This window comes from Castor canadensis, chromosome 1 (assembly GCF_047511655.1).
Source record: "Castor canadensis chromosome 1, mCasCan1.hap1v2, whole genome shotgun sequence".
NCBI lineage: Eukaryota > Metazoa > Chordata > Mammalia > Rodentia > Castoridae > Castor > Castor canadensis.
The window spans coordinates 199227273-199243939 of NC_133386.1; the positions used below are offsets into that span (position 1 = coordinate 199227273).

At 37.5% G+C, this 16667-nt stretch overlaps 1 protein-coding gene across 1 annotated transcript; it reads left to right on the plus strand.

The window, feature by feature from the left end:
• Positions 1-13298: 13298 nt before the first annotated feature.
• LOC141420107 (secretoglobin family 1D member 4-like) lies at positions 13299-15060 on the plus strand. The gene is made up of 2 exons (XM_074064488.1): positions 13299-13353; positions 14819-15060. Exons 1-2 carry the CDS (start codon positions 13299-13301, stop codon positions 15058-15060), a joined length of 297 nt encoding a protein of 98 aa, XP_073920589.1.
• The last annotated feature ends 1607 nt before the right edge of the window (positions 15061-16667 follow it).

Genomic DNA, 16667 nt, shown 5'->3' on the forward strand with positions numbered 1-16667 from the left:
ATTATACTTAACAGAGAAAAACTGAAACCATTCCCTCTAAAATCAGGAACTAGACAAGGATGCCCACTATCTCCATTCCTATTCAACATAGTACTGGAACTCCTAGCCAGAGCAATTAGGCAAGAAGAAGGAAAAAAGGAATACAAATAGGTAAAGAAACTGTCAAAATATCCCTATTTGCAGATGACATGATCCTATACCTTAAAAACTCTACTCAGAAGCTCCTAGACTCCATCAATAGCTATAGCAAAGTAGCAGGCTATAAAATCAACATAGAAAAATCATTAGCACTTCTATACACTAATAATGAACAAACTGAAAAATAATATAGGAAAACAATTCCATTTACAATAGCCTCAAAAAAGTCAAATACCTTGGGTGTAAACCTAACAAAAGATGTGAAAGACCTCTATAAGAAAAACTATAAACTTCTGAAGAAAGAGATTGAGGAAGACTATAGAAAGTGGAGAGATCTCCCATGCTCATGGATTGGTAGAATCAACATAGTAAAATGTCGATACTCCCCAAACTAATCTACATGTTTAATGCAATTCCCATCAAAATTCCAATGACATTCATTAAAGAGATTGAAAAATCTACCATTAAATTTATATGGAAACACAAGAGGCCACGAATAGCCAAGGCAATACTCAGTCAAAAGAACAATGCAGGAGGTATCACAATACCTGACTTCAAACTATATTACAAAGCAATAACAATAAAAGCTGCATGGTACTGGCACAAAGACATGAAGACCAGTGGAACAGAATAGAAGACCCAGATATGAAGCCACACAACTATAACCAACTTGTCTTTGACAAAGGTGCTAAAAATATATGATGGAGAAATAGCAGCCTCTTCAACAAAAACTGGTGGGAAAACTGGTTAGCAGTCTGCAAAAAACTGAAACTAGATCCATGTATATCACCCTATACCAAGATAAACTCAAAATGGATCAAGGATCTTAATATCAGGCCACAAACTCTAAAGTTGATACAGGAAAGAGTAGGAAATACTCTGGAGTTAGTAGGTATAGGTAAGAACTTTCTCAATGAAACCCCAGCAGCACAGCAACTAAGAGATAGCATAGATAAATGGGACTACATAAAACTAAAAAGCTTCTGCTCAACAAAAGAAATGGTCTCTAAAATGAAGAGAACACCCACAGAGTAAGAGAAAATATTTGCCAGCTACACATCAGACAAAGGACTGATAACCAGAGTATATAGGGAACTTAAAAAACTAAATTCTCCCAAAACTAATGAACCAATAAAGAAATGGGCAAGTGAACTAAACAGAACTTTCTCAAAAGAAGAAATTCAAATGGCCAAAAAACACATGAAAAAATGCTCACCATCTCTAGCAATAAAGGAAATGCAAATTAAAACCACACTAAGATTCCACCTCACCCCTGTTAGAATAGCCATCATTAGCAACACCACCAACAACAGGTGTTGGCGAGGATGCGGGGAAAAAGGAACCCTCTTACACTGTTGGTGGGAATGTAAACTAGTACAACCACTCTGGAAAAAAATTTGGAGGCTACTTAAAAAGCTAAACATTGATCTACCATTTGATCCAGCAATACCACTGTTGGAGATATACCCAAAAGACTGTGACACAGGTTACTCCAGAGGCACCTGCACACCCATGTTTATTGCGGCACTATTCACAATAGCCAAGTTATGAAAACAGCCAAGATGCCCCACTACTGACGAATGGACTAAGAAAATGTGGTATCTATACACAATGGAATTTTATGCAGCCATGAAGAAGAACGTAATGTGATCATTTGCTGGTAAATGGATGGAATTGGAGAACATCATTCTGAGTGAGGTTAGCCTGGCCCAAAAGACCAAAAATCGTATATTCTCCCTCATATGCAGACATTAGAGCAAGGGCAAACACAAGGGGATTGAACTTTGATCACATGATAAAAGTGAGAGCACATAAGGGAGATATGAGGATATGTAAGACACCTAAAAAAATTAGTTAGCATTTGTTGCCCTCAATGCAGAGAAACTAAAGCAGATACCTTAAAAGCAACTGAGGCCAATAGGAGAATGGGACCAGGAACTAGAGAAAAGATTAGATCAAGAAGAATTAACCTAGAAGGTAACACACATGCACAGGAAATTAATGTGAGTCAACTCCCTGTACAGCTATCCTTATCTCAACCAGCAAAAACCCTTGTTCCTTCCTATTATTGCTTATACTCTCTCTTCAACAAAATTAGAGATAAGGGCAAAATAGTCTGCCGGGTATCGAGGGGGTGTGGGGAGCGGGATGGGGTGGGGTAGGTTGTAAGGGAGGGGGTGGGGGCAGGAGGGAGAAATGACCCAAGCATTGTATGCACATATGAATAATAAAAAAATAAATAATTTTTTTAAAAATTGGATAACTGTCTCTATAAAATCTTCAATTTGTCCCTTGATGTAAGTTATACCCTTACTTATTAGCAAACTGCACAATAGCTGTAAGAAATGCCTATGTTCTGAACTCAGAGAGTTTCCCATTCCATCCCCCAACTTACAGTTTGCGATACCTTGGGTTGGGGCTCCACAGCGAGCCTGTCCCTCCTTGAATTATACTGCCAAGACGTTCAGAGCAGATCCAAGTCACAGCACCACTTGCCACAGTCCAGCTGCAGTGGGTGCTCCACCTCTTGTCGGGTGCTCGAGTGGCAAATAACAACACGAACTCGGGGTTGTGTCAGGCAGCAATGGCACAGTTTATTTTCTGAAGAGAGTATTTAAGCAATGCAGGCAAGCAAGAAGGAGTACATGGCAGTCCCCAAGTTTCCCTTGACCTCTGTACTGGGATTGGCTGTCACGTTGCTATGGCTACGAGCCCAAGTGTGGAACATCATGTTCTCTGGACTGGGTCTTCCTGGTCCCACACAGAGAGAGAACAGGGGAGTTCAGCAACTGTCCTTTTGGACTGTTGCAATCTCTCTTAGGGCTGTTGCACAAAAGCTACAGTGACTCTGAACCTTTCCAAGAGGCTTTGGGGGTCCTGCGGGTTTCCCACACACAGCTATTCATCTAATAAGGGACTAAGATCCAGAATCTACAGGGAACTCAAAAGAATCAACCCCCAAAGAATCAACACACCATTAAGAAATGCGCACACGAATTAAACAGGGAATTCTCAAAGGAAGAGGTACAAATGGCCAGAACTCAGGGAAAGAGGAAAAGAGGATAATACAGCATCAGTAATATCACATAACATAAGATGTGAAGGTAGAGGATACAAGGAAGTGTATGAAACTGTTGATAAATGAGGATGTGTGAGGTAAAGGGGTAAGGAAGACTAGTGGAAGTGATTGAGCAGAACAAAGTAAAGTATACCCACTGTGGGCATACATTGTGACACCCCTTTGAATATCAACTTAAATAAATACAAATAACAAAAAACAGGACTATAAAATAGGTACAGTGGGGGGTGGGTACCAGTGGGAGAGAGGAGGGTGAATGAAGGAGATTAATGTGTGGTATGGTAGATAGACTTCATATACCTACATGAAACACAATTAAGAAACTTCTTGCAATTGCTTTAAGTGGAGCAGGGAGCTTGAGGGGGAAAGACGACGAGGGCAATGTAAGTAATGTACAATATTAGTGTAATCAGAATTGTCACTATTAATCCACCCCCATAATACCAAATATATCCTAACAAAAATTTATTTTTTAAACTCACTATACTCAGAAGTTCCAACCATAGCCATATACAGTAGTCTCTCTTTACACATAATTTCACATTCCACAGTTTCAATTACCCATACCAACTGCAGTCTAAAAATATTAAGTGGAAAAGTCTAGAAAAAAATAATTCATACATTTTAAAAAGTTAAATAAAATAAAACACAACTTATGCTTTCCCTTGTGGTATTTTCCGAGTTGAATAGTGGGTAACTTTCACTGACCACGATGATAAACATGACTCAAATTAACAGACTTTGGCATTAAATTAAACCAGTCACAGAAGTATAAAATGGAAAAGGCCACATTCTACTAGGAATGGTTGTATTTTTGTAATATCTACTTTATATATATATATACATATATATGATTATAAAAATTATAATGAATGTATCAGATGTTTATCCAATTTATACCAAAATTCATTAGTAACAATAATCACCATAGTATCATAATTTACAAACTCCATGACATATTCCTTCCTTTTCCCCAACTGAGTCTGTCAAAGTCTCATGAGTTAAGGCCCTGAGTATATTGATCCACCCAGAACTTCCACTCCAACACACCACCTGTTACAACCCCAACACACCTAATGTGCACTCATTTAATGCTGCATGCTCAAAACTATAAAATGACTCCATGATTTTGAAAAGATCATTGAATATCTGAGCCCGATTCCTTCACTTTAGGCATCAAATCTTGGCACAGAAGGACGTCCTATTATGTTTAACTTATTGCTGCACTTCTGAGCTATACTTAAAGAAGTACCTTTTCACCCAGTGCACTGTCCTACGAAGGCCACTCCTAATGCTGGAAGACATTCCCAGTGCCCTTTTTTTACAACCTAGAGTTGGGGGAGAGTTCATATATATGAAAACTGACTGTACACCACATTGCCATAAATGTTATTATTCTGTTAGAAAGTTATAATATAAAGTCTGTGTGCATGATCTAAGATCACAGATAAGACTCATCATAGCAGATTTTGCTTTAGTGACAAAATTCTTAACTTTACATGTTAGAAATAACTTCAAACTCAAATGTAGCAAATGCATACAGACAAGTCCATGACTTTCTCTATGTTTATAACGGTGGTGAATTAAACAACAATTACATATAAGAACACAATGTAATACTCAAAAGCACTTTCAATATGTCATGATCACATGAAGGCTGCATTCAACCCAGGGTAGAAATCTGACATGTGATATCATCAACTCAAGACACATCCAGCTATGATTTCAGTGGTTTTCCTCCACCATCTGGAAAATACTTGAGGACTAAGGCCTCTTTATAGCCTATGCTGCAGTCATCAAGAATCAAGGCTTCCAGACCAGCAGAAAGTGCTGGTCCATATATTTATTCACTGATCTTATCTAAAATGATTTAAGAGAGTACTGTTTTGTAACGATGCAACCCAGGACTAATCAATTCTTCTTAGCCTTCAAGGAATGTTAGGTTTCTGGGCCTTGCTGATGGTTATGCAGCTGTTCATGGGTACAATAATCATACTCTAACTCCAGAGCCTGGAACCAAGCCAGAAGCAAAAATCAAGCAAACCACCCAGACAAGGAGAGATTGAGAGTTTGGCAAACATAGGCATGACCCAGGATGATGAAAACACACAGATTTTTCATGAGTATACTAGTGATATACGAGTACAACAGGTTGAAAGAAATTGTAAATCAGTTCCAGGGGAGCTGCATGGAGAAGCAGAACAAATAACATCTGGGTGCTTGAAATGGACCAGGAAATTGCTGAAATGACATTCATTTAGGGTCTTTGAGACTTTTTACCTTCCTTAATTATATAGCTTGTACCCAGCAGGGACATTTCTTGCTCAACTGCCCTGTCAGTTAAGGGGACAATTCTTTGTTACCTGTGGTTTTTGGCTTTCATTATTCCCTATACTCCACTGATACTATAAATACAGATATATTGACACATTCCCCCAATCCCTCTTGTTACAGAAGTGCCCATACATCATACTGTATTTCAAGGCATGATCCCTTACTTCTTACCTTTGCTCCATTTACTACATGGATATTTCACTATGAAGTTTGAATACTGATTTACTGATATCTTTATTATATTATTTTTGCTTATCCTGTTGTATGAAAACATAATCTATTAAATGTCCAATAGGTCAAATAATAGTTTCACAAAGTGTAAGACAAAGACTGGGTAGATTACAGTAACTCTGTGCCACCTAGGACTCATATGTGTTAGATTCAGAGCTTATTTTTCTGACCCCTACAACTAATGAAACCACCTGTAAATTTATATATGAATACCTTGCCATCTGACTCCTCAGTAGGTTCATAACTGAAGGCATTGGAAAAGATGTTATAAGGTTGAAGACATTAGAAACTGAGTTTGTTCTGCTTCTGTGTCACTTTATCAGTTTTTGTGAAGGAAGGCCTAATTACTCTGGAGCCCTGGAATGAAAGCAGTGTAGCCTTAGTGATGCTGGATGGGCTCCTGGATTGTCGTTAGCCAGCTCACAGAAAAGCAGCTTCCTGTTCATCAGCTGTCATGGCTTTTGAAGAGCAGATCATTTCCTTTTTCTCTTCCAGCATTCCCCAATTATTGAGTGTACTTCACTACACCTCTTTGGCTTTTGGAAAACTTCTGGTATGAAATTCTTGCTGGTTGGGAGTACATTGTAGCATTTACAAAGGTTCTCACAATGTATGAAATATACCATACTTGAATTCACCCCCTCTACTGCTCTCCTTCATCTTCCCTCCCCCATTCCTGGAACAGTATCAACAGATATCTTTTTTTTCATTTACATACATCATTTGCACAGTATTCATCCTCCTACCCATTTCCCCATCACCTCCCCACTACCACTGGTGCCAGATCCCCTCCACCCCCCCTCTGCTGGCAGAACTTGTTCCACCCTCCTTTTCTCCAACATTTTAGAAGAAAAAGCTAAAAAATAAAAGAGAAACATGACTTTTTTCCTAGTTTGAGATAAAGATAGCTACACATGGAATTTATTTGTGTTGTTTCCATGCATATATGCACTAAAACTCCAATTGCTTCATCTCTTCCAGTCTTCTTCATTCCTCCCTAGTCCACTTCCCATGGTGGCCCCAGCCAGTTTAAGATGTCTATATTCATTCCTGTACAATGAGCACATCAACCATATCAAGTTTTTAGTTTCCTGCTCTTGAGATATTCCTCCTGTGTGTGGCCTCCCCTTATTGTGATCCATGTCCCATAATATTGCTACATTTATTTTAGGTCTAAGATCTGTATATGAGGGAGAACATGAGACTTTTGGCATGTTCTCCAGTTCTATCCATTTACTTGTGAATGATAGAATTTCATTTTTCTTTGTGGCTGAGTAATATTCCATCCTGTATGAATACCACAATTTCTTAATCTGTTCATTAGTAGTGAGGCACCATGGCTGTTCCATAGATTAGCTATTGTGAATAGTGCTGCAGTAAACATGGATGTGCAGGTGCCTTTGTTATAACCTGACTCACATTTCTTCAGGTATAGCCCTGAGAGTGGTCTTACTGGATCGTATATCAGATCTACTTTTATTTTTCTAAGGAGCCTCCATACTGTTTTCCATACTGATTGTATGTACTAGCTTAAGTTCCCAACAGCAGTGTATAAGGGATCCTTTCCCCCACAATTCCCCATCCTCACCAACATTTGTTGTCGTTAGTGTTCTTATTGGTAGATATTCTAACAGGAGTGAGGTGGAATCTTAATGTGGTTTTGATTTACAGTTTCTTTGTGGCCAGGGATGGAGGGCATTTCTCATGTGTTTTTTAGCCATTTGGACTTCTTTCTTTGAAAAAGGTCTAATTACTCCGGAGCCCTGGAATGAAAGCAGTATAACCTTAGTGGTACTGGATGGACTCCTGGATTCTTTGTTAGCTAGCTCACTTTCCAGAAGAACATCCTGTTCATCTGCTGTCATGGCTTCTGAAGATAGGCCATTTCCTGGTCATTCAAGTCCTGGTCATTCAGGTCATTCAAGTCAGGTCATTCAAGTTCTGGTCATTTCAGTTGCCTATTTCATTATTGTGTCATTGATTTGGGGGGAATTTAGTGTTTTTACTTAACTGTATGTTCTGGTTATCAGTCCCTTGTCTGATGTACAGCTGGCAAAGCTTTTCAATTTAGAGGCCATTTCTTTTGTGATGCAGAAATTTTTAATTTCATATAGTCCAACTTGTCGATCCTTTGTCTTAGTTGCTGAGCCACTTGAGTTCTACTGAGGAAGTCACTGCCTGTGCCTATTGCTTCCAGTGTACTCCCTGCTCTTTCCTGTACTATTTTCAAGGTACCTTAATCCATTATGAGTTAATACTTGTTCTGGGTGACAAATATGGATGTAGTTACAGTTTTTCTGCAGGGAAATATCCAGTTTTCCCAGAAACATTTGTTGAAGAGGCTGTCTTTCCTCCATCACATGTTTTGGGCAGCTTTATCAAAAACTAGGTGGGCATAGCCATGTGGATTCATTTCCAAGTCTTCTATTCTGCTCCACTGTTCTTCATATCTGTTTTTGTGCCAGTACCATGCTGTTTTTATTGCTATGGCTCTGAGTATAATTTGAAGGTAGGTATTGTGATGCCTCCACTGTTGCTCTTTTTGTCCAGTATTTCCTTGGCTATTCATGGTCTTTTGTGCTTCCAAATGAACTCTAGGGTAGATTTTTTGAATCTCTGTGATTAATGTCATTGGGATTTTTATTCAAATCGCACTGAACATTTGGATTGTTTTTGGTAGTATAGACATTTTTATTATGTTGTTTATTCCAACTGATGAGCATGGGAGAGCTTTCCACATTCTGTAGTCTTTTTTGGCTTCTTTCTTCATTGGCTTGTAGTTTTCATTGTAGAGGTCACTCACATCTTTTGTTAATGTTTATTCCTAAGTGTTTAATTTTTTGACACTATTGTAATTGGAATTGTTTTCCTATAGTCTTTCTCAATCTGTTCATTAGTGGCATGTAGAAAAAATTTGTAAGTTTATTTTATATCCTGGTTCTTTTCTGAAGCTATTTATAGTATCTAGGAATTTTTTTGTACAAGTTTTTCAGATGTTTTAGGTAGAAGATCATGCTATCTCCAAAGAGGGATAGTTTGACTTCTTCTTACCTATTTGTATTCCTTTTATTTATTCTTCCTACCTTATTGATCTGGCTAGGAATTTGAACATTATGCTGAATGGTACTGGAACAAGGAGTCACCCTTGTCTCATTCCTAACTGTAAGGGAAGTGGTTTCAGTTTGACCCCATTAATTAAGATGTTGGCTATAGGTTTGTGATATATAGCCTTTATTATATTATGGTACAACCTTTTATTCCTAGTGTCATCAGAGCTTTTATCATGAAATAATGTTGAATTTTATCAAAGTCTTTGTCTGCATCGATTAAGATGATCAAGCAGTTTTTGCATTTGCTTCTGTTAATGTGCTGTATTACATTTAGTTATTTGTATATGTTGAATTATCCCTGCATCATTGGGATGAAGCCAACATGATCATGGTGTATAATCTTTCTGATATGTTTTTGGATTCAGTTTGCCTTTTTTTCATTAAGGATTTTTGCATCAATGTTCATTAAGGAGATTGGCCTTGTTATTGTCTTTTTGTTGACAAAAACAAATTTGCCTGGTTTTGGGATGAGTGTAATACTGGCTTCATAGAACGAGTTAGGCAATGTTCCTTCCCTTTCTATTTCGTGGGAAAGTTTAAGGTGCGCTGGTATTAGTTTTTCTTTAAAGGTCTGGTAGAATTCAGCAGAGAATCTGTCAGGTCCTGAACTTTTCTTTTTTGGGATCTCTTTAGTGCTGCTTCAATTTCATTGCATGTTATAGATCTGTTTAGGCGACTAATATCTTCTTGGTTTAGTTTGGATGGTATGTACATCTAGAAATTTGTCCATTTTTTCTAGATTTCCAGTGTCTTTGAATATAGGTTTTCAAAGTAGTCCCTGATGATTCCCTGGATTTCTTTGTTGTCTGTTGTTATCTCCATTTTTTCATTTCTGATTTCATTAATTTGGGTCTTTTTTACTCCTCATTACAATCACATTTCCAGGGGTTTGTCAATCATGTTTATTTTCTCAAAGAACCACCTTTTTCTTTTGTTGATTCTTTGTATGGTATTTTGGTCTCTATTTTGTTAATTTTGGCCCTTATTTCTTTCTATCCTTCTGCTTGCTTTGGATTTAACTTTTTCTTGTTTTTCTAGGGGTTTGAGATGTAGCATCAGGTCATTTATTTGAGATCTGTCTTTGTTTTTGATTCATGGCTATAAACTTTCCTCTTAGGACTGCCTTTGCTGTGTCCCACCCATAGGTCCAATAGGTTGTGTTGTATTTTCATTAAATTCCAGGAACTTTTTGATTTCCTCCTTTATTCCTTCTAGGACTACCCTGATCATTGGTGGTAGGAAATTCTCTGCTCAAAATATCTCTCAAGTTTCATGACTGAAAGACAAATAAGGCTGGAGTTACAATCAGCCATCAACCAGCTTGCAATTTTTCAATGCAGAAAACCTGACTGAAATGTTTGATGGAACCTGAGAAACAGGGACTCTTTGTAGAAACTGTAACAAGTTGAAATCAGGGTATAGAGAATTTCTTTACCTTCTGTGTAGGAATAGGATTCAGCTTCTGTATAAAACACTGATTTTAAAGGTAGAACTCTTTACACTTCAACTACTCCATTTAAAGTTTAGTTTTGTGACACTCAAAACTGCTTCCAGGAAAAAGTCTTTTAAGTGTTCTTTTCCACAGAATCAAGAAAGTTTGTAGTTTATTCCACTGTTACCTTGTTGTGAAAAAAGCAGGTTGTCTGCATAGTACCCTGACTTACACTGCTTCAGAAATATCCCAAGAATTCATGCTGAGATGCCAAATAACTCATGTATGGATAATGAAAATTTTATACATGGAAGATAAATAGATAAAGATTTAAACATAGAAATATTCATTCACATAGATATACATATAGATATATGGACACACAGGTATGTCTATATAAATAAACATATATACACATATGTATACACACATACACATCTATGCACATATACATGCATATATAAATACATTATACACTTATATTATATATATATACATATATATATGTATGCACAGAATATTACTCAGCCATAAGGCAAAAGGAAATTTTGTCATTTGCTGTAAAATGAATGTAACTGGACACCATAACATTGAATGAGGTAATACAAGCCTGAAATGTCAAATATCACATGAACTCAATCATTTGGGAATTATAGATCTAAAATGATGATGACAATGGCTTGAATAAAAATGGGACATGATATTCGAGGGGGATGATCTGATGGGGGGATGAAATGGAATGATAGAGGAAAAAGAAAGGTTACTGAGATGAGAAAGGAATGAAATATCCTACACATATATGTTCAAAAGTGGTAAAATGAAACCCACCATATACTGTGGAAAAAGACATGGGGGCAGAGGAAGTAGGGGAATATAATGGAGGGGGTGAACTTATTCAAAGTACCTGTGCACAAGTATGGAATTAGAAAATGAAATTACCTTACATTATTAATATATTCCTTTTATAAATATAATAAATTATGTAAAATAGAAAGTATTCTTTTATCAATAGTGCAGAAACCATTGTAAAAAATTTAGTTGTAACCATAATAATGTCATTTTTAGCACATAAGTCAGAGGACTCAAAGAATGGGTCACAACATTAAAACAAAACTCACCGCTGTCCCATCTGGTGTTTTCAGAGTTAAATACTGGGTAATTTTCACCAACCACAATGGAGTACATGACTCAAATTAACTGACTTTGGCATTAAATTATACCACTCACAGAAACATAAAATATAAAAGGCCACACATTGTACTAGGAAGGGTTGTGTTTTTGTAACATATATGGAAATATTTATGATTGTCATAATTATAATGAATATATCAGATGTTTATCCAATCGATACCAAAATTCATTGGTAACAAAATCACCATAGTAGCATAGTTTACAAACTCCACAACATATTTTATTATTTCCTCCCTTCTCCCCAACTGAGTCTGTGAGAAAATGGCCCTTGAGTTGAGGGCCCTAAATGTATTGATGCATCCAGCACTTCCATTCCAGCATGCCACCTGTTGCAACCCCAGTACTCCTAATGCACACTCACTTAATGCTTCATGCTCAAAGTTGTAAAGTGACTCCACAATGGATATTTGAGCCTACTTCCTTCACCTTAGGCATTAAATCTTGGCACCACATACGCATAAATAGTTCTCTTCTGTGAAACCTTGCAACATATTGGTATATTTGAAAAAATCCAACCATATTCAGTGACTTGTCCATACAACATAAAGTCCATAGTTAACCTTTAAAGTTCACCACATCTTGTGTTTTTCACATTTGGATAAATGTCTAATAAAATGAAGAACCATTCTATAACATATATGGAATCATGTCACTGACCTAAAAAATATTCTGCTTTGTTTATCCTTAATTCCTTTCTTTTCTCTACTATCACTTACCATTTTACTGCCACCATTTATCTTTTTACTTTTCACATTTTCTTATTTTGTTTAATAATGTATTTTTCAGGCAGTTCAAAGTATTTTGGTCTTATTTTTAGTGACAATATAAATCCATTGTCTGGATGCACTACAGTTTATATATCTATTTACCTGCAAAGGATATTCCACATTTTGCAATACAAGAATCTCCCAATTATTTTCTGATTCATCAGAAAGGGAATATGTCTCTGAATCTCTGCATCTCTATAGATTTGGTGTGTAATGAACCTGTAGAGCTTCCTACTATGCTTCCTTGCTTTCACTCACTAGAACTATTCTTCCTGGTCTAAAACCTTGAAGACAGATAATTTTATGAAATTAACACATAAGGTCTGTGGCTGTTGATTCAGGCCAGCTAGAACAGGTGGAGAATGTGTTTTCTCCAAAGGAAATTCTCTTAAAAGGTGTGGATTTCAAAAAATGTTTGAAGGCACACATATGGAGAGGAAGGTGATGATGAAATGGTATTCAAATGAAAGTATAGGTTTCTTTTATAGTTACTGAATATGCAACTGAAAAACCTGTTTTATGTCATAAATTCTGCTGGAAAAAATTCAAATCAGATCATCTTATACTTCTGTTCTCCCATAACCACAGAACTCCCACCTTCATGTGTGCTGAGAATTTTTAACTTCTCTTCTCATAATGCAATTTGCCCATGAACCTATGCAGAATACAGATATCATCATTAAAAGTTCAGAAATGAAATAAAACTCCTGGCATTAGTTACTAGGAACCTATAAGGTCACCTGGAGAAAAGGGCAGGATTCCCATTAGGATGCTGTCTTTGGCTCTGGCCCATACAGGACAGAGGGGAAGTGAGTTTTCACACTAAGGGAGGGCTTTAGACCGCACTAAGTAAGAAAGGGTGCCAGCCAGACCTTGTGACTTGCCATCTGCCTCTGTGGCAGGAACAGTGAAGTTCACGAGGTACAAATAGCCCGAGACTACATACTACCCAACCACATAGCCATCTGGAACCCAACTCCTCATTATTTGTGAAAGCTCAGTGCAAATAGAGCACCATGAGACTTTCCATATGTCTCCTTGTGGTCACTCTGGCCCTTTGCTGCTATGAAGGTGAGTATCATTTGTGACCACTGTAGCACCAGCCTCTGGTAAGTCCACTTCTCTGATTATTAAATGAAACTATTTGTATTCAGGTTTCTAGAGATTCTTTAACTAGCCTCTTAAATAACAGGATTCTTTCAATTAATTTCCTCTCACTTGAAACCTTTGAAGAAAATCCTTGAGGGCAAGCTTAGGAATAATCTGCTCATCCAATTTTGTAGCTGTGGTGATGAATGAAGAGTGGCCATTCCAAAGAGACATAGTTCTCTGAATAACACAACATCAAATAGGTTCTAAGAATAAGCACAGGCTTGTGTGAGTATCATCTGTTTCCTGGGAGTTCTGTCAGTAATGATGGTTGAACCATTACACTCATTATTTCTATAGTCTACAGCAATATTTCTATTTCACCAGAATTAATCCTAGGTATTCTTTCAAGAGTTCATTGTACCTACTCCCCACTCTGGGGAAAGACCACATGTCATTGACTCTTACACTTCCTATAGCTTCTGAAATTTTGCATGTTTCCCATACTACCTCTATCCCATCCTCTCTAAATTTTCCCCAGACTGTAATGCTATCTGGTTAGGGCTGCTAACAAAAACTGTTAGATAACCTCCTGGTTACAGTGATTGCACAGGCTTTGTGGGAGCTTGGTCTGGTCAGGCCCACATATAATTCCAGAAACTCCGAAGGCTGAAATTGAGGTTGGTAAGTACCTGACCTGCCTGGGTAATATTTTAGGCAGTGTGAAAATAGAAAACAACAAACATCTTTGTGGGAATTTGGCAGCCAGACTTGGCACATTGTTTCCTTAAGATCTTTCCACAGCTGTAGGATGGTAAGAAATGAGTCCCAATTTGTCCTAATGACTTTCCAAAAGCCTGGGCATCACTGAAACAGACATCAGGCTATCACAATTTCCTGTATAAGCTCTGACATGTATTAAAACTTTATAGCTTGAACATTAACTTTTTAGTTGAAAATGTGTCTGAAGGTATAATCTAATTCCTTCAACTTAATTTCTAAATAGAACTTTTCCACTCATTAACAATTTTCCTGTTGACCTGCAGAATAATTCTTACCTCTCTGATCTCTTGTAAGAGTATGGCTTTATAATTTGCTTTGAAATTGTGTGATAAAAAAGATCCCCTCATGTAACACCCAGGATTAATAAGGCTACACTCAATTGGCAGACAAAATTCATATCTCAAAATAAAGGTAAATTTAGCCAACTTGAGATGCTTTGGATTGTAATGAGTGTGGCTTAAAAACCAACATCATGAGACTTCAGAAAATCCTAGCTTGGTCCTTTTCTGTGCGATCTCTAAGAAGTCACAACTTGGAGGGTCTTCTACTGTTATGGCATAGAAACATAAACCCACATGATCTTGCCTAATTTGTAGAGTCTGGATGCCATGAGCAAAGAATACCATTTTCCTAACTAACTTCCATTTCTGTGCTCTTGATCCAGGCAATGCCTTGGTCTGTCCAGATGTTATTACTGTAAGCAGCAATTTCTTATTGGGTTTTTATTCAACACTGAAGTGGCAACTTCAGAAATATAATGCACCTCCGGAAGCTGTTGCAGCAAAACTGAAAGTGAAGGAATGCATAGATACAATACCTTATTTGTCCAGAGTCTCAGTTGAAGCTGCAGAGGTAATCTTTTTTCCTTCTTTGTGCATGGAGGGCACTGGTCTCCCACAGAGATAGGAATGACATTAGCTGGCCATCCTATGTGGCACATACTTGGAGGTCTCCAGACATTATGGTGAACTCGTTAAAAGTTGATAAGGAGGCATGGGGATGAGGCTCCTACCATAACTGTAGAATTGAGCTCAGCTTCACACAGCATGTGGGCTAGGTCCCTTCTTCTCAGAGTACTTCCTTAGATGCCATTTTTCCCATGAAGTCCCTATAAAGGGAAATGGGCCTGCTGGTACAAATGTTTAGTGGGTAAGACTCTTTCCTCTCTGCCTTGAAGCTTTCCTGTGTTGAGTTCTACAACTGTAGTCATCACAGTCACTGTGGAATAAAATGCAGATAATTCATTGTATGAAAAGGGAACCTATGGGAAGGAGGGAGCTACACGAGGCCTCAGCCAAAGCATAATCTGAGTAGTTTTGAATTCTCTGCTCACTTCCATGGCTGTACTGTGGAGGCATGCAAAATCCTGAAAGCAGTTTTTTGAAATGTCCCATCCCATCCATGTCTGGATCTCAGCCTGTTGTCTTCTATTGGAGAGCAGTGTGGCATTCACCTTTATGAAATACAAGAAAAAATACAGTTCTTCTGTCTTCCTCTTTCCCCTCCCCATTTCACAAAGAGCTGAACACCACTCTTGAAACTCCTCAGGGTATACTTACCTGACTTCAAAAGGATTTTCCCTAATGTGCATGATTTGTTATAATGACAGCAGATCTATAAAAGAGGTCTTGAAACATACTCTGTTTTTGTGCCTTCGGCCCTCTAAAGTGCTTTTGTTGGCAAATGTCTGATGACCTCTTGGTTGTGTAAACAAGTGATCATCAATATCCTTATGACTGAATTCACCTTTCCTTTAATCTATGTTTTTATTCAATTCCAGGCACGTATGGTGAAGAAATGTGTTTTATCGGGATAAATATTTCTTCCTGATTTCCACCATCTTACATGGATACAGTAATCTTCCCTGCAAAATGTAGAGGTTTCAACGTCTTGCTTCAGTAAATTACTTGCATTGTATGTTGACTTGTATCTTATTATTCCATATTTTGGGGTCTTGTGAGAGGGAATATTGATAACACAGTGAGTCTTTGGGTTGGTAATAATCTTTTCCACAAGTAAAATCCTGTGACCAATGGAAGCCTGTGGAACAGGCATCATGAGAGGAGATATTTAGAAATTAATCACAAGTACAGATATTTGACCAGGAATCATTTTCCAAAAACATGACAGTTTTCCTTTTCTGAAGCTATGTGTAAAATAAGGTAAGAAATAATGCTTTCCACCATGACAACTGTGCTAGATAACTTTCCTCTGGACAACTTGTAAATCTCTTTCCATGTGCTCCTCTTCAAGTATTTGCTCATTCAATTAGTCTTTCTGTCCCATGATAAGGAGAGGATGAAAGCCTAGAAACTAATCAATAGGCATAAAGATTTCATTAAGGAGGACAAATGAGCTACTGAGGTATGCTATATAGCATTGTACCTTTAGTCAATAAAATGTATTACACAATTTAACATTTGTTAATAAGGTAGGTGTTGCAGGGGAACAGAGAGGAGAGATGACCCAAATAATGTATGCACATATGAATAAATGAATAAACTATAAAAAAT